Here is an 18,471-nt window from a genome sequence, read left to right as displayed (position 1 = left end):
GTACAGAAACTTCTAAAAAGTGGTTGGACAAAGTTCAATATTACAGACTTTGTAGAGAAATTTAAGTCCATGGGATCAAAGAGACAGTGGCAGTATAGATTTTAAAAAACTGACCAAGGTCTGGAAAACAGAGAAGCCCGTATGGAAAGTGGAAGATAATGCCCTTGACATTAAGTCAGCATTTGGCTCAGCGTGGCATGAAAGAGCGCCAGCAAAATTTGAAGTCCATGGGAATCAGGGGAAATTCCTCCACTGCTAAAGTCATACTGATGGAACCATCAATTCACCAGACATGTGTTTCCGATGTGAATCTAGGCTTTAATCGACTTACTTCAGAGCCAGCCTGTTACCTGTCGATGAACTCGTAGTGAACTCAGGCTGACTCTGGACACGGGTATTTATACAGCTGCACTCGTGGACGGAGACAAGGGTGGAGCCCAGTACAAGTTCCTGAGTGCTCCCAGCTCTACGCCCCCTAGTGGTAGGATAGCGCTACTGCACTTACAAAGACAGTGTGAATTAACATATATACATCTATATTATATTCACCACATTCACCCCCTGCAAAAAAAATCAAGTCCGGCGGGGGTGGTAGTCTATAAAGTCAGTCTGTCCGGCGGTCGAATTGTCCGCTGAGATCTGCGGAGCACCAGGGATTCAGCCTCTTGCGTGGCTGGATGGGTGTAGTGTGCTGGGGTACGATGGGGGACTTCAGGGAGGGTTGTATCCGAGCTTCATACTCTCCTGGTTCGATTGGGGGCGCTGGGGGCTGGCCAGTGCAGGGGCACGGAACTGGTGGAGCGGGCTCGTGGGCTCGGGAGCGCCAGGGGGCGGCAGCATGGGCTGTAGGGTGAGAGGTCCTTCTGTGGGGGTAGAGGGGGCGCTGGATCCGGCGGGTGCCAGATCCTGGAGGGATACTGTGTAATGGCGGCTGTCAGGGAACTCGACGAAGGCGTACTGGGGGTTGGAGTGGAGCAGGCGCACCTTCTCAACAAGGGGGTCGGTTTTGTGCGCCCTGACGTGTTTCCTCAGAAGTACGGGGCCCGGCATCCTCAGCCATGCCGGAATTGAGTCCCCCGTGGTAGTGCCCCTGGAAAAAATGAAGAGCCTCTCGTGAGGGGTCTGATTGGTCGCCGTACACAAGAGGGACCTAATAGCGTGGAGCGCGTCTGGGAGGACTTCCTGCCACTGGGAGACTTGGAGCTTTCTATACCGGAGAGTCAGTAGGACGGTCTTCTAGACCGTCGCGTTCTCCCTTTCCACCTGCCCGTTCCCCCTGGGGTTGTAGCTGGTAGTCCTGCTCGAGGCGATGCCCTTTTCGAGCAGGTACTGATGCAGCGCGTCGCTCATGAAGGACGAACCCCGGTCGCTGTGTACGTAGCTGGGGAAACCAAACGGGGTGAAGATGCTATGCAGGGCCCTAATGACTGTGTGGGAGGTCATGTCGGGGCACGGGATAGCGAATCGGAAACGGGAGAACCCGTCTACGACGTTTAAGAAGTAAACGTTCTTGTTAGTTGAGGGAAGTGGCCCTTTGAAATCAATCGTGAGGCGTTCAAAGGGCCTAGAAGCCTTGACCAGGTGGGTCCTGTCTGGTCTATAGAAGTGCGGTTTGCACTCCGCACAGATCGGGCAGTCCCTGGTGACGGCTTTTACCTCCTCGTTGGAGAAAGGCAGGTTTCGGGCCCTGATGTAGTGGGCGAGCTGGGTGACCCCCGGGTGGCAGAGGTCATTGTGGATGACTTTTAATCGATCGATCTGCGCGCTGGCGCATGTCCCGCGGGATAGGGCATCCGGAGGCTCTTTGAGCTTCCCGGGTTGATATTTGATATCGTAATTGTAGGTGGAGAGTTCGATCCTCCACCTCAGGATTTTATCGTTTTTTTATTTTGCCCCTTTGCGAGTTGTCGAACATGAAGGCAATCGATCTTTGGTCGGTGATTAGGGTGAACCTACTACCTGCGAGGTAGTGCCTCCAGTGACGGATAGCCTCCACAATGGCTTGTGCTTCTTTCTCGACTGAAGAGTGTCGGAGTTCTGAAGCGGAGAGGGTACGGGAGAAAAATGCAACTGGTCTCCCCTGCCTGATTTAACGTGGCTGCAAGAGCTACCTCGGAGGCGTCGCTCTCTACCTGGAATGGGGTGGATTCATCCACCGCCCGCATGGCCGCTTTGGCGATGTCCTCCTTGATGCCGTCGAAGGCCTGGCGAGCCTCAGCTGACAGGGGTAATCGTGTGGTCCTAAAGAGTGGGCAGGCTTTGTCCGCATATTGAGGGACCCACTGGGCGTAGTAGGAAAAAAATCCTAAGCACCATTTGAGGGCCTTGGGACAATGAAGGGGAGGGAGTTCTAAGAGGGGGCACATACGGTCCGGGTCGGGGCCCAGGACTCCGTTTTCCATGACATAGCCGAGGATGGCTAGTCTGGATGTGCGGAAAACGCATTTCTCCTTGTTGTACGTGAGGTTCAGTTTCTGTGCCGTCTGGAGAAAACGGTGGAGGTTGGCGTTGTGGTCCTGCTGGTCATAGCCGCAGATGGTGACATTGTCCAAGTACGGAAACGTGGCCCGTACTGGTCCACCATTCGGTCTATTGCTCGTTGGAACACCCCATTAGTGACGCCGAAAGGGACCCGGAGGAAATGGAAGAGGCGGCCATCGACCTCAAATTCCGTGTAGTGGCGGTCCTCCGTGCGGATTGGGAGCTGGTGGTATGCAGACTGCAGATCCACCGTGGAAAAGAGCCGGTACTGGGCGATCTGGTTTACCATGTCTGCAATCCTGGGGAGGGGATACACATCAAGGAGCGTAAATCGACTTTTAGTCTGACTGTAGTCGACAACCATGCGGAATTTTTCCCGGTCTTAACGACCACCACCTGAGCTCTCCAGGGACTATTGCTGGCCTCTATAACCCCCTCACTGAGTAGCCTTCGGACCTCTGCTCTGACAAATACCCTATCCTGCAGGCTATACCGCCTGCTACGAGTGGCTACGGGTTTACAGTCCTTAGTGAGACTGGCAAAGAGAGGAGGGGGGGGGGGGGAATTTGCAGCGTAGCGAGGCTGCAGATAGTGAGTGGGGGCAGGGGCCCTCCGAAGCTGAGGGTGAGGTTCTTGAGGTTGCATTGGAAGTCTAGGCCTAATAAGAGTGGCGCGCAGAGTTCGGGCAAAACGTAGAGTTTGAATTTCGAGTAACTAGCGCCTTGGATTGTGAGTGTCGTGGCGGTGCGCCCTGGATCTGGACCGAATGGGAGCCTGAAGCGAGCGCGATATTTTGCTGCGCGGGGAAAAACGGGGAGCGAACAGCGTCTTACCAGGTCTGGATGTATGAAGCTCTCCGTGCTCCCGGAGTCGAAGAGGCATGGCGTTTTGTACCCGTTGATATGGACCTCTGCCATCGGGTTTCGTAGATTCTTTGGTCGTGATTGGTCCAGGGTGACCGCGCTGAGTTGCGGGTAGTCGGCGGCTCGATCTGCTGTGCTGGATGGGCCCCGTGATGACTGTCCTCTGAGTTCATAGTCTAATTTGAATTCCTCCGCTGAGTTGTCCGAGTGCGGAGATGCCGATCGGGCCCGTGGATCGCACGTGGCGGGCGGCGAGGAAGATGGCATCCAAGATGGCGACCCCCAAGAGTCGCACGTGGCGGGCGGCGAGGAAGATAGCATCCAAGATGGCAGCCCCCATGAGTCGCACGTGGCCGGCCACGTGGTGGAGGTTTTCCAAGATGGCCACCCCCATGGATCGCATGTGGTGGAGGGGGCGGAGTTGGGGCATAGGCCGCAGCATTTCGGGACCCGCGGGGCTGCGAGTGAGGGGAGCGGTTACTGCGAGTCACTGGGGAGTTGGAAGCTGGGGCCCTTTTTGCGAGGCACACTCTTGCGTAATGCCCTTTTCGCCCGCAGCTGCTGCAGGTCGCGCTGCGGGCCGGGCAGTGCTGCCGCGGGTGCTGATTCTGGCCGCAGAAATGGCTGGCTGGAGCAGCATAGTGGCTGGGCGGCCGCGTAGCACAGGCCTGGGGGAGTCGCTGGTCGGGGGCCCATGATTGGGTCGTGGGGTCCGCGGGGAATGAGTTAAGGCTGCGGAAGGAGATCTCCATCGTGGTAGCAGTTTCCACAGTGGTTTCTAAGTCCTGGGCCCCCTTTTCCAGCAGTCGTTGGCGCACATAGTTAGACCTGAGGCCCGCTACAAAAACATCGCGTACCGTCAATTCCCTGTGTACAGCCGCGGTAACCGCTTGGTAATTCCAGTCATTGGACAAATTATTAAGTTCTCTTAGGAATTCGGCGAGTGATTCCGTAGGCCGCTGACGGCGAGTCGTGAACACATGGCGAGCGTAAACTTCATTAATGGGCCTTACATACATTTTTTCGAGAACTGCTAGCGCCGCAGTATATGAACTGGCCGAGTTTAGTTGCGTAGAGATTCTGTGGCTCACCCTCGCGTGCAGTAGACTTAGCTTCTGATCCTCTGTAGTTTCGGCTGTGCTCGCTTCGGCCAGGTAGGCCTTGAAGCACCGGATCCAGTGGGAGAAGATTTTTTTAGCCTCTGTATCCTGCGGGTTGCATTCCAGGCGTCCAGGCTTGAGGGCCGATACCATAATCGATCTTTACTGTTCTTAAGTCGATTAAATTGATGGAACCATCAATTCACCAGACACGTGTTTCCGATGTGAATCTAGGCTTTAATCGACTTACTTCAGAGCCAGCCTGTTACCTGTCGATGAACTCGTAGTGAACTCAGGCTGACTCTGGACACGGGTATTTATACAGCTGCACTAGGGGGAGGAGTTGTGGGCGGAGCCAAGGGTGGAGCCCAGTACAAGTTCCTGAGTGCTCCCAGCGCTACTCCCCCTAGTGATAGGATAGTGCTACTGCGCTTACAAAGACAGTGTGAATTAACATATATACATCTATATTACATTCACCACACATACCTAGTGCAAATGAAGATGGCTGGTGCTGTTAGAGGCCAATCATTACTAGCCCAGGCATTATTGCTGCAGGGGTTGCTCAGGGTAAGGCTTAACCATCTTCAGCTGCTTTATCAGTTGGGTCAGACGTGGGGAATGTTTGCTGGTGATTACACAGTGTTGAGTATAATTTGTAACTCCCAGATTCTGAAGCACTCTGTGCCCATATGCAGTAAGATCTGGACAATTCAGGCTTGGGCTGATCACCACATAATGATTATCTCCAACAAGCGTGAATCTAGCAATCACCCCTTGACATTCAATGGCATTACAATTGCTGAATCTCCCACTATCAACATCCTGTGGGGTCAGCATTGACCGGAAACTGAACTGGCCTGGCCATATAAAAACTGTCATTGACGAGGCACAAGACAGGAGTGTGTGGAATACACTCTACTTACCTGGATGAGTCCAGCTCTAACAACAACACTCAAGAAGCTCAATACCATCCAGGACAAAGCAGCCGCTTGATCAGCATCCCATCCACCACCCTTAAGTATTCACTCCCTCCATCACTGATGCACAGTTGCAGCAGTGTCTATTATCTACAAGATGCAATGAAGCTTAGGCTCCTTCAACAGAACCATGGGTGGGATTCTCTGATCCTGAGGCTAAGTGTTGACGCCGGCGTAAACGGCGCCGGGTTTTACGACGGCGTCAACAGGCCCCCAGGACAGCGATCGTGCGCCCTATAGGGGGCAGCACGGCACTGGAGCTACTCACGCAACTCCAGCTGTCGATACTAGCATCAAGCGGGTACTGTGGGTCTGCGCATGCACGCTGCAGCCAGTGCGAATTCGTGCATGCATGTTACAACCTGCGTGAACTTGCGCACGCGCGCTAATTGCCTTCTACACGCCGGCCCCGACGCAACAGTTGTCCGGCGCAGAGAAGCCACTCCCACCATGAGAAGCTGGCCCGCCGATCGACCTGATCGTGGGCCAGGCCGCGGTGGAGGCTCCCCCCCCGGGGTCGGACCCCCCCCCCCCCCACCAGACCGCCCTCCTCAAGATGCATGCCGAGGTCCCGCCGGGTAGGACCATATGTGAACAGCGCCAGCCCAATGGCCCAATGCGCGCAGTGAATTGGCAGACCGGCGTCGGAGCGGCGTCGGGTGAATTGCGCCTCCCCCCCCACGCCGGCGATTCTCCCCCGCCCCATGACTTCCACAACCTTGAAAGACAAGGGCAGTAAATGCATGAGAACACCACCACCTGCAAGTCGCCCTCCAAGCCACTCACCAGCCTGATTTGGAAATATATCGCCATTCCTTCACTGTCTCTGGATCAAAAACCTAGAACTCTCTTCCTAACATCACTATGGGTGCACCAACACTTTATGGACTACAGTTGTAGAAGAAGCTCACTACCACCTTCTCAAGGGCAATTAAGGATGGGCAATCAATGAATGCTGGCCTTGCCAGTGATGCTCACATCCCCTCAAAGAATAATAATGTCTAGTCAGGGTTTGTGAACGAGATACCCACTTAACCCCATTACACCAATCATATGCTTTTCCCTCTTTCAAAGATGATGTGAAGATGCCAGCATTGGATTGGGGTGAGCACAGTAAGAAGTCTCACAACACCAGGTTAAAGTCCAACAGGTTTATTTTGAATCACAAGCTTTCGGAGGGCAGCTCCTTCATCAGGTGACGCTCCGAAAGCTCACGATTCCAAGTAAACCTGTTGGACTTTAACCTCCTGTAAGACTTTCTACTCTTTCAAATATTTATCCACTTCTCTTTCAAGTGATCATCAACTGTGCTTCTATCATTGTTTCTGGTCAAATATTGTGGTTTGGATTCTCCGGCCCCCAGCCATGTGTTTCTCGGCAGCCTGCCATTCACTGGCGGTGGGATTCTACATTCGCGCCGCTTGTCAATGGGATTTCCCATCGAAGCCACCCAACACCGCCAGGAAACCCGTGGGCGGGGACACACTGCCTGCGGGAAGAGTGAATCCCAATAGCCAGAGGTTTCCGGCCTCCGTGTTGTAACAATTCTCTTAGTAGAAACATTCTTCCTGACCGTTCTCGTTACCAGGGCTGGTGCAAGAGTATTAGGTGCCCTTGACAAACCTTCAGCCTTGCAAACCCCCAACAATTAGCTTTCGAAAATGAATATTGTACATTATGAATCAAAATTCTGCATTTATAATTGCAGATTTATTTTCCATGAAAAGGTAGAATATTACGAGACTGATTGTGCATTCTCATTCTTCTACACTTTCCACAGGACATGGACTTTGAGACATGCACATTATAATGTGTAATATGGTTCATGTGATGTAACGTGTTCCTGAAACAGTTACTAGAAGATTTTATGTGCAATTTGCAGAAATGATACTCAGTGCTATAGAGTGAGGCAGATTACATTATGCTCTTTAATATCATTTACTGGTTCGCGGCTTTGGAATAGCTTTGTGGATGTACAAATTTGTAAAACTGTCACATAAACAGAAGGAGGAATATAATATGAAACTTTGGAAAAGACTGTAATGTGAATACGTGGAAATCTATATATGTCTGTCGGTTTATGTGGATGCATATCAGTGGATTTAGACCAGTCCTGGGCAACCTGCGGTCCAGGGCCACGTGCAGCCCACCTGGATTCTGAATGTGGCCCACGAGATGTTTTGTTAACCATTGCCCACGCACAGGGGCTGCGATTCTCCCCTACCCGGCGGGGCGGGGGGTCCTGGCGTAGCGCAGTGGCACCAACCACTCCAGCGTCGGGCCTCCCCAAAGGTGCGGAATTCTCTGCACCTTTAGGGGCTAGGCCCGCACCGGAGTGGTTTCCACTCCGCCAATGGCGCCAAAGCCGGCGCCAATGGCCTTTGGCGCTACGCCACCCGGCGTCGGGGCTGACCAAAAGGCTTTCGCTGGTCTGCGCATGCGCCGGTGTGTCAGCAGCCGCTGACGTCACCACCGGCGCATGCGTGGTAGGGGGTCTCTTCCGCCTCCGCCATGGTGGAGGCCGTGGCGGCCGCGGAAGAAAAAGAGTGCCCACATGGCACTGACCCGCCCGCCGATCGGTGGGCCCCGATCGCGGGCCAGGCCACCGTGGGGGCACCCCCCAGATCCGATCACCCCACGTCCCCCTGCCCTCCGGACCCCGGGGGCCCGCTCACGCCGCCAATCCCGCCGGCACCAGAGGTGGTTTAAACCACGTCATTGGGTTTTGGCCTGTCAGCGGCGGGACTTCGGCCCATCGCGGGCCGGAGAATTGCCGCGGGGAGACGCCGACCGGCGGGGCATGATTCCCGCTCCCGCCAATTCCCAGGTGGCGGAGAATTCCGGCCACGGTGGGGGCGGGATTTACGCCGGCCCCGGGCGATTCCCCGACCCTGCGGGGGATCGGAGAATTCCGCCCAGGGTCACCACAACCCGCTGATTTCCGTCCACAAAGTTTTTTTCCCTGCCGGTATAACTGAAGTGATTCCCACGTAAAGCAAGGGCGAGTGAAGTGAGGTGCGTGCTGATTGCTCACAACATTGACTGTGAGAGCCGTGCGCTCCCTCTGTGTCCAAAGTATAAATATTTATTTTGTTTTACCATTTGAAGTTGATGACAGTTCTGTTAATACATAAATGATTAAGTGTTTTCACTAACTTGTTACGAAATATTTGGCCCACTCACCAGCCTAGGCTGCCCATCACTGATCAAACTTTCATTCTCACCGCTGAAGTCTGTTTGTTAACTTGGGTAGCTTCATGAATGGTTCATTGAGTTTTCTGTCACTCTGCTCAACAGACTTTGCTGCCCCAGGTGACCGCCTACTTTGCCTAGTGGTTGCACCAGCCCGGCTACATTTGGTGATTTACTTTTAATTTATTCTGTCCCGTGGCTGGCTCAGCGGCTTGGAACCTGAAGCTTGTCGTCCATCTTTGCATGAACTATTTCAACTGCAATTGCAAAGGATTTTCAAATACACAGACCCCTGAAAGGAATAGCCTTTCATGGTCTAATACTGGGGTGGCCGCTCTGTAAAACAAAGCAAGTGAGGCCTGAAGATTTTCTGCAAGTTCTCTAGTCACCATTTCTTCTAAACTAACCAGACACCATTTCAATCAATTTCCTAACTGTGTGCATGCTGGTTTGTAATGTTGGTTCTTTGCTGACGTGTCAGATTTGGGAGGATTCAGCTTTTACAACTGGTATGACTTGAATTGCTGCATCCCTGTTGTTTTTGACTATCTATTGAGCCACGGTTGACAACTAGCCCCTGTGCCTTGAGAGCTATTTGTTACAGTTCAAGTGTGTTAAATGTGTAGTGATCTCTGTCTGTGTTAATACATGTTCAGTTAATGTAAAGTACAGACAGATGATCACTAGATGGCAACACTAACAAGACCTATAAGAGGAGTTTCCCGCTCTTTCTTTAGTTTGTGTGTGTGGAGGACAGATAGAGGGAAGGGGTGATCAGATCAGAGTGTAGTGTATTATTATAATTGTTAATTTAATACAAACTTACTTACTTGTTTACTAGTTTAGTATTGAAGTGAAAGAACTCACTAGTTTATTATATATTACTCAATAAACATTTTTGTCATCATTTGGAAGACTGCGACTATTTCTCATCAGAATTCAATACAACTTGGCAAGACAAAAGAGCAATATTTATATTACAATTTAGTAATATAACAAAATGCAGATTTACGGATGGGATTGTCTCTCAGCACTTTGGAAGCTTCATTCAGGGTGTCCAACCATTCAGCTCTGAGATACCTGGATGGGCATTTCAAACGTGGAAATGTGATCTGGTGAACGTCTTTTCTCATTCGGGAAGATTCAACGTGTCGCGAAGAGGGACTCGCTGTAACTGTGAGAGACACAGGTACAAATAATGGATTTGTTTGTCCTCTCCTCTCCTGCTTTGAAACGCTATTCAATGCTCTGTGAGAAACATTATTATTCACTAAAGAGCCACAGGGTATTTCTTTTTCCTCTCTCTGAGTGACGTGAAGTAATGTTGCTGGATGCTGGGGACCGAGGTTGTTGCCAGTTTAAGGAGAGCAAGGCATCTTTTCAGCAGAAGATCGTGCCGCAGTTAGCAGCACAATAAAAGTTCCACTGTCACCATCATTCTTTCTGTGTCACCAGTATAATAACTCTATTTTGTCAGCAGAGTTTAACTACTTCTGAAGCACCACATCACACAAATGAGAACAGGCAGCAAAGGCGAACAAAGCAATTCTGTTACTTCATCTATAAAAAATGCATTGCCTCATGTTGATGGAAATGTAACCTTTCTTCTGATGAAGTGGAAGCCTTGCCAATTCGGTATGTTCTTTGTAATGGTGTATTTTCCATTCTTAGAATATTAGCAAAATGTTTGGCATCATGTAGAGGAGATATCACTGCAGGCACAACACACACACTGAATACAAACATGTGCATTGTCAGGCTCAGCCAGCAAGGCAAGGAAAAGTCAAGTGGAAAGCAAGTAAAATGAAAGCCACTTGTATTTTAAATGGACCCACTATTTCGCCTCTGCAAGATTTGCATTAGATATGGGATCAAGAATCAATGCAACAAGGTAACAGCAATGTCACCGGGCTACAATCGATCTGCAATAATGTAACTATCAGTTTGTTTGTAGAGTTTGGCAGCTAAATCACTGTTGCCACAGCTTGCAATCTTTTTCCCGAGTGAATTAAACAAGCCATTAATAAATTAATACACAATGAATAACGTATGATTAGACCAATTATTGTGCATCAGGCAATTAAGCTAAGTCAGCCTCTCATTTCCTGTAATTAATTTCGTTCCTGCCTAAAACTCCATTCCCTGTCCCTAACACTATCCCTCCCTCCAACAACTGGCTGAGGTGGAACCAGACTGTTTGCAACATTCATATTTGATGCTGAGATGAGCTTCTAGATACAGACCCACGCCATCACCGAGCCCACCTTTTCCCACCTCTGTAACATGCTCCAATTCCGCCCTCGCCTCAGCTCATCGGCTGCTGAAACCCTCAGCCATATCGTTGTTATTCCTAGACTTGACTATTCCAATCCACGCCTGGCCTCCATGTCGATCTGTGGCCTCTGGATAGGTGTCATCAACCATGACCGCAGCAGATAATAACCCCTGTCACCCAGGACATCAACATCACGTTGGCACGGTTTACAACATGTTTTTAAAAATGTGAACCAGGCAAGGGGAATCCACCGGGGTGGGGGGGGGGGGGGGGGGGGGGCACAGGTAAGCATAGCCCCTTGGAGGGGGGAGGATATGCCTGGGTAGTTTCTTGGCAGTGCTCCTTGGGGGGCCCAAATTGGCCCCTTCCTCTGCTTTTAGGGATATGGGGGCATTTTTTGGAGTAGAGGGAGAGGGAAGAAATTTCCTGAATTGGCCGCAGATGTTCCTCAGTGCTTTATTTTTGCTTTCCCCACCGACCCCCATCTCCAGGAGGTGAGGGGGGGATGGGAGATGCGGTGGTGCGTGAAATTGCAGAGATCGGAGAGGGCATGGAGGACATTTTGAAACTTTGCACGGTATTCTCCGTTGGCCGACGCCGGAATGGGGAAACGCGATCGGTGGCGGGCACCGATGGGGGGACCAGGGGTGCAGTGCGGAAGGCAGAGTGCATGGGGGAATAGCTGTGTGTGGGTGGGAGAGGAGGGGGGGGGGAGGGGGACATGCGGTGGCAGGGGCTGCAGTGCAGCCGGAGCCACTGTGTAGCCTGTTGCTCCTGGTTGGGCACGAGTGTACGCACCAGGCTAACATGTCTGCCTTTCACCCCTTTCAGACAATGGATTTTGGAATCCAACCAGGAATGGCTGCCACCATTCTAACCGCTTCAGCCCTGGGGGATGCACTGAGACTGGATGAGCCGGAGCTTCTCGGGGAGGATCCTGCAGCTGTGAAGCCTCACCCAGAGGAACAGGAGCCAGCACGTCAGGGTGGCGAGCAGGCCACCCAACAGGCCGAGGAGGAGGTGGGAATGAGGTTCCGCATGAGGCTTCATTTCTACCAGCAGCGCCTGTCATTCGAGGACCTGGTGGACCGGGCATGTCATGAAAGACTCCGGTTGAGCAGGGGGACCATCCGGCACATCTGCTGGATTATGGCGCACCTGGAACCACGGTGGTATGGGGGAGGACGTCTGCTCCCGGTGGTCGTCAAGGTGAAGGTTGCCCTGAACATTTCGCCAGGCATCGAGTGGGGACCTGTTGGATCACTCAGACCTCGATGCGCAGTTGCATCCATGCCATCATGTCTGTCCTGTACGCCCGCTTGGCACAATATAACAGGTTCAATGTGGACCGAGCCCTCCAGTATGCACGGGCAACAGGGTTCACCATCATCACCAGGACACCCCAAGTTCAGGGGGTAATTGATGGGATGCATGTCCCCCTGTGTGCACCGGCACATGAGGTGGTGGTCTTCCCAAACCGACAGGGGTTCCACTCCATGAATGTGCAGCTGGTGTGCGACCATGAGGTGCACATCATGCACACTGCGCCCAATACCCAGAGCGTGCATGACCCCTTCGTCCTGGCACATTCAATCATTTCCAACACCTTTTTGAGGTGCTCCCCCAAATGAGGGGGCTGGCTCCTGGGTGACAGGGGTTATCCGCTGCGGTCATGGCTGATGACGCCTATCCGGAGGCCACTGACTGGCGTGGGGACCAGCTAAAATAAAACCCATGTCGCGACCAGGGCAGTGATCAAGTGGTGCATCAGTGTCCTGAAGATGAGGTTCAGGTGCCTTGACCGCTCTGGAGGGGCCCTCCAGTATAGCACAAGGTGGCCTGCTGTGTCTTCCACAACATCTCACAGCAGAGGGGCAAAATGGTGGAAGAGGTGGATGAACGGCAGTCCTCTCGTCGGAGAAGGATGTGGGGAGAGCCAGGATGGGCAGGGCAGGGACCTACTGCCATCCAGATGGGTCTCGGGCTTCTGGAAATGGCGGTCCCATCGATGCTGAAGATGTAGGTCCCTGGGGTCAGGCTGCTGTCCAACCATTCGCCCCTTCAGGGGTTCCTACCTCCACCTGATGTACCACTGCATGTGTGTGGTGTGCGCCAGATAGTGCCCCAGGAGCCTCTTCACTAATGTGCCCAACCAAGGTGAGTGTCTCTGGGATGGTGGAGGGCATTGGAGACAGCTGTGATGGGAAGTTGGTGTCGTCCCCGGACTGGCGCTCTGGGTGTCTCGCGCTGGCATTTGGAGACTTGTGTCACTGTCCAGTGCCGCCTCATTGCTGGACATGTCCTGAAGTCGTGGCCGGAGGCAGGGACACCAGAAGGGTCCGCCTCATCACCAGGTGTTCCTGAAAGACTCAAGACATGCATGGTTGGATCACAGGTTAGAGTGGGGGGTGGGGGATGTGGGGTGGTGAGGTGCTGGTGGTGGTGTGGTGTGGAGGAGTTGAGGTGGTGTGGGGGGGGGGGCTGGAATTGGGGTGGTGTGGGGGAGTTGGGGTGTTGAGGTGCTGGAGTTGGAGTGGTGCTGTAATGTGGTGTGGGGGAGTTGGGATGGTGTGGGGGAGTTGGGGTGGTGAGGTGCTGGAGTTGGAGTGGTGCTGTAATGTGGTGTGGGGGAGTTGGGATGGTGTGGGGGAGTTGGGGTGGTGAGGTGCTGGAGTTGGAGTGGTGCTGTAATGTGGTGTGGGGGAGTTGGGATGGTGTGGGGGAGTTGGGGTGGTGAGGTGCTGGAGTTGGAGTGGTGCTGTAATGTGGTGTGGGGGTGTTGGGATGGTGTGGGGGAGTTGGGGTGGTGAGGTGCTGGAGTTGGAGTGGTGCTGTAATGTGGTGTGGGGGTGTTGGGATGGTGTGAGGGTGGTGTGTGGGTGGTGTGGGTAGTGTGGGGGTTGTGGCACGTGTACCGACCAGGTCCAGTCCCCGCTGCTCCGTGACGGTGAGGGGCCGCAGGTCCGGCGGGCCCCATCCAGACTTCTCTCTCTCTCTCACTCCCTGAAGTTGTGCGCCGCCTTCTCCTGGGCCAGGGGAGACAGAAAATGCACAGCAGTCGGGCACGAGCAGCACAGGGGGTGGGCAGCTGGTGGATTTTGTGAACAGGGCACCCGGCCATGGCAGGCGGTATGGGTGTTGGCATGTGGTGCAGGCTGGGGTGTGAGCAGACTGCCTGTTGTGGGGTTCGGTCACCTTCCAGGTGGGGATGGGGTTACGTGTGTGTGGGACGGGGGTCGATACCAGGGGCATGGTGTTGGCTACTCACCCTGGCCACCCTGAGGCCATGGGCCTAATGGCCTCCCTCCGCACTGTAGGGATTCTATGATTCTAAACCTTTGGCTGTCAGAAAGGCCCCAAAATAAATGAAACTCTAAAATCTACTGCATCAATTCAGTGGTTCATATGGACTAATATATGGTATTGAATACAAATGAACATTTACAAGTGGTGTATGATCAGAGTGAAGGTGGAACGCAGAGTCAGGGAGACAGACGGCCAGGTCTCCGCTCTATCTAGTTATGGTGATGGAGTCTGTCCTGAGATTGATATTGAACTGTCAAGCATGGCCTCTGAGTCAGAATGGAGTTCGAACCGGACTGCAGCAGGATCTCTCGGTCAACTGGATCCTCAGAAAAACGTCATGTACTCCGCCCAACAGAATAGCTTTAATCCGGCCTTGAGGGAGGGCATTTAATTTCACAAATCTGCACATTCTCTCAGCCTCTCTGAATGACTGAACAACTATATATCCCTTTATATTCCCCCCTCGACATTTCTCTCTCGATTCCTCTCCTGCTGTTACTTGCACGTTGACTGCTCTCTGGTGTCCCACTCGGTTGGCTGATTTTGAGGTGTGAGTGTGAGTCTGTGGGGTGTTAACAATAGGGGGCATCACAGTCGTGCCTGACCCTGTTCCCGATGAATGCCCACACATGTTCATTTTCAGCAAGAATAATTGGATTGTGATTGAAAGCTGGAACCCTGGAGCTTCGCATCCTAATTTTGTTGTCTTCGTGGAGCCCCTGAGCTGATAAATGCGCTTCACACTCATTATTAATGTGTGAACTTTTTGCTTGTTGGCACTATATTGAAGAAGCTTTATTTGTTGTCAGCGTGGCCTCCCCTAACCCAAATATCATGCCAGCACTCAATCCCTTTTCAGTCTCTGCTAGCACATTCCAACTTCACATTCCGGGACTGCAAGATTTTCGTTGCCCTGTGTCCAACTTCCATTCAGATAAATCTACCCGTCCTTTTGTGCGCATCGTATGAATGTCGATGCTAAAAATTGAAGTCATTTTGAGATCCGCAAATGCCATTTTGCATCTGTTCCGCAAACTGTGCAGAACAGTCAACCTCCAATACAGCCAGACGTGGGGACATAAAATTCAGGACCTATTCAGGTTGGTAGTCACATTTCTCCATTGTTAAGCACCAGAAATCCACACTCATCAGAGGGGTGGAAGTTGGAACAAAAGTCAACTTAAAGACCGGTCTGAGAATCACACGGGGAGCTAAAACCAATCTATGGAACTACACCGATTGGTAAAATAAAAACAACACAAAGAGGTGGGAGATTCTCTGGTCGTTCTTGCTCGTGAGATCTTCCAGACCTGCCAATGGCAACCCCCCATTGATTTGGAAGATAGTTACAACCTTGTCCAAGTTCAAGGGAAAGGACACACCAATTAACAGCAGGCCACTAAGTTTGATATCAGAAATGGGAAAATTGCTATAGGATGGGATTTCCCAGACCTGCTGAAGGTGACTCCCTGTGGCGGGTTATCCAGTGGCGGGACAGGCCAGTCACGTAAAATGCTGTAGACATCGGCGGAACCGGAAGATCCCGCCGGGGGCCAATGGCGAGTCAGGAAATCCGGCCCATGTCGTCAAGGACAAAGTACATGAACACTTGTAAAGTAAAGAGATTAAAGACAGACCCACCCACGTAACACAGTTAAAATCAGGCCCAGATGTTAAAAAGATAAAATTGACATTATTAACAACAAACTGGCAGTGCAGACACAATGGGCTGGCTGGTAATTCCTATCTCACAAAATCTATTAAAAATATTTAACAACAGGGCAGCACGGTGGCACAGTGGTTAGCACTGCTGCATCACGGCATCGAGGACCCGGGTTGGATCCCGGCCCCGGGTCACTGTCCGTGTGGATTTTTGCACATTCTCCCCGTGTCTGCCTGGGTCTCACCTCCACAACCCAAAGATGTGCAGGGTAGGTGGATTGGCCATGCTAAATTGCCCCTTAATTGGAAAAAAAGTTTTTTTTAAATGTAACCAAAACTTAAAGTATCAATTAACAATATTAATTGTGATTTAACACCATCTACGATCTCTGCCATAATAAAATGTATAGAAACCTTGGGCGGGATTCTCCCATACCCGGCGGAGCGAGGGGGGGGGGGGGGGGGGGGGGGGGGGGTCGGAGAATCCCGCCCCTTATTTGTAGAATTTCCAATGAGCAAATAGCAAACCATAATCATTGTCTCAGTGAGTTCAAGAGTAACATTTCTTTTTACTATTCAATCTGCAGGTTATTCATTCCGATGCCTATTACTGTAAAACTATCCTTGATGATAACAGCTCCTCCGCCCTCATCATTCTCGGCTTCGTCCTGATGTCCCCCCTTATTGTGATCGCCATGGTGACCTACTGCAGTGTGGCACGTCGTCTGCGCCTCTTCCTTTGCTTCGTACCCTACTCCCGAGCCGTCTACAAAGGCATGAAGTGGACTAGGCATGACCACTCCAGCGGCTGCTGCTGCTGTGGAAAAGAATGGGACAGCAATTTGAAGGCTTGGGTCTGAGTGTCTTTTAGATGACCTGACTGCGCTGCACTTGTATAATAATCTTGCTTTCCATCTTCTGCATTGTGAAATTATTGACGTTTTACAATTAAAATCAAAACAGGTCCCCTCAGCATTTGGACAGGTGAATGGATGTCCTGGTTTGAGGAGAGATGTATCCGAATTAGATGATTGCGTGAATGGAAACAATATGCAGGGGTATATGGGGGGGGGGGGGGGGGGGGGGGGTGCGGTTGGAGGCAGGGGAGTGGCACTAAACCACACTGCTCGTTTGGCGAGTCAGTGCAAACATGATGGGACAAATGGCCTCTTTCTGCGCGATAACGATTTTGTGACATTATCATTCTTAAATATTGTGTTTTTCCAGTAATTCCAGCCGTTCCCCCCTTTTTAATATTATCATTTTGAGTAGGAATATATTTATTGCAGTCTCGTTGAGAGGGACCAACAATCTCATGCATTTTCAACTACATTTCATAGCTTTGCCAGTCTCTAAGCTATTGAATAGATTCTGCTTCTCCATGCCTATGTTATACACATCTAACTGCAATAATATGTTAATAATCTCACACCTTAATTTTCTTATGTAAATTTGTCACACTGTATTTTCTTTATTCTTTCATAGGATGTGGGTGTTACTGGCCATCCCTAATTGCCCGTGAACTGAATGGCTTGCTCGGCCATTTCAGACGACAGTTAAGAGCCAACCACATTTCTGTGGACCTGGAGTCAGATAGAGGCCAGACCGAGAATTGGTGGCAGATTTCCTGAAAGGACCTAGCTGGGCATTTGCAACGATCAGTGATAGCTTGCCCACCATTACTGAAAATATCTTTATATTCCAGATTGATTCATGGAATTTAAGTTCCACTTCTGACATGGTGGGTGGAACCCATGTCCCCTGAACATTAGGCAGGGCCTCTGGATAACTAGCGCAGTGACATTGTCACGGCCCCACCATTGCCCCTGAGGTGTGGTGGAGGAGGGTGCGGGGAGGGGGGACCCTTCAGCAGGCCAATGCAGCGAGAACACTGGAAGGTTCCATTGCAGGTTTGAGCACGGGGGTGCCAGTGATCACAACAAGGGTTCCATTCTTTTAAAAAATTCATTCATGGGATGTGAGTGTCGCTTATGCGGCATGACTTTAAGGTGAAAGGCAGGAGGTTTCAGAAGGGATTTGAGGAAATTACTTTCATCCAAAAGATGGTGGGAATCTGGAATGCACTTCCTGGGGGGATGGTTGAGGCAGGAAACCTCACAACCTTTAAAAAGTACTTGGGTGAGCATTTGGAATGTCATAACATTCAAGGCTATGGGCCAAGTGCTGAGAAGTGAGAGTAGTGTAGATTAGAGCAAGGGCAGCGTTGATGGGCCAGAGGGCCTCTTCTGTACTGTATGATTCTGTGCTGGGCCAGCATTTGTTGCCCATCCCTGACTGTCCTTGAGCTAAATGGCTTGCTCGGCCATTTCAGCGGGCTGTTAAGGGTCAGCTTCACTGCTGTGGGTCTGGAGTCACATGTAAGTCATGCTTGGGTAAGAGAATCAGGTTGGGTTGCTGGGGAGTGCAGAAAGAGAGCATAGCCGCTTCTCCTGGCCCACTCAGCAACCCTTGCCTCCCTGACAGGATAAATTTAAAATGGAGATAAAAGTCCGCGTTATAAAGCCTCATTAACAATTCATGCAATGGAGCCCCACTAGCTGGGGAAGATTGATTGCCCGGCTCTGTCAGAACCAACAGGCGGCATGTTCAAG

General features: G+C 51.6%; 1 protein-coding gene across 1 annotated transcript in view; it reads left to right on the top strand.

Annotated features, from left to right (window-relative positions):
• Nucleotides 1–16,832, top strand: part of LOC119950703 (transmembrane protein 88) — a 56,474-nt gene extending 39,642 nt beyond the window's left edge. Inside the window, exon 2 of the mRNA XM_038773362.1 lies at nt 16,447–16,832. Within this exon, the coding sequence (XP_038629290.1) occupies nt 16,447–16,719 (273 nt within the window). The 3' untranslated portion in view covers nt 16,720–16,832. The remainder of the gene's footprint in view (nt 1–16,446) is intronic.
• Nucleotides 16,833–18,471: the final 1,639 nt, after the last annotated feature.

The sequence above is a fragment of the Scyliorhinus canicula genome, chromosome 16, assembly GCF_902713615.1.
Source record: "Scyliorhinus canicula chromosome 16, sScyCan1.1, whole genome shotgun sequence".
NCBI classification, from domain to species: Eukaryota; Metazoa; Chordata; class Chondrichthyes; order Carcharhiniformes; family Scyliorhinidae; genus Scyliorhinus; species Scyliorhinus canicula.
The sequence above is the reverse complement of the archived record's forward strand: the minus strand, read 5'-3'. Positions and strand labels throughout refer to the sequence as shown.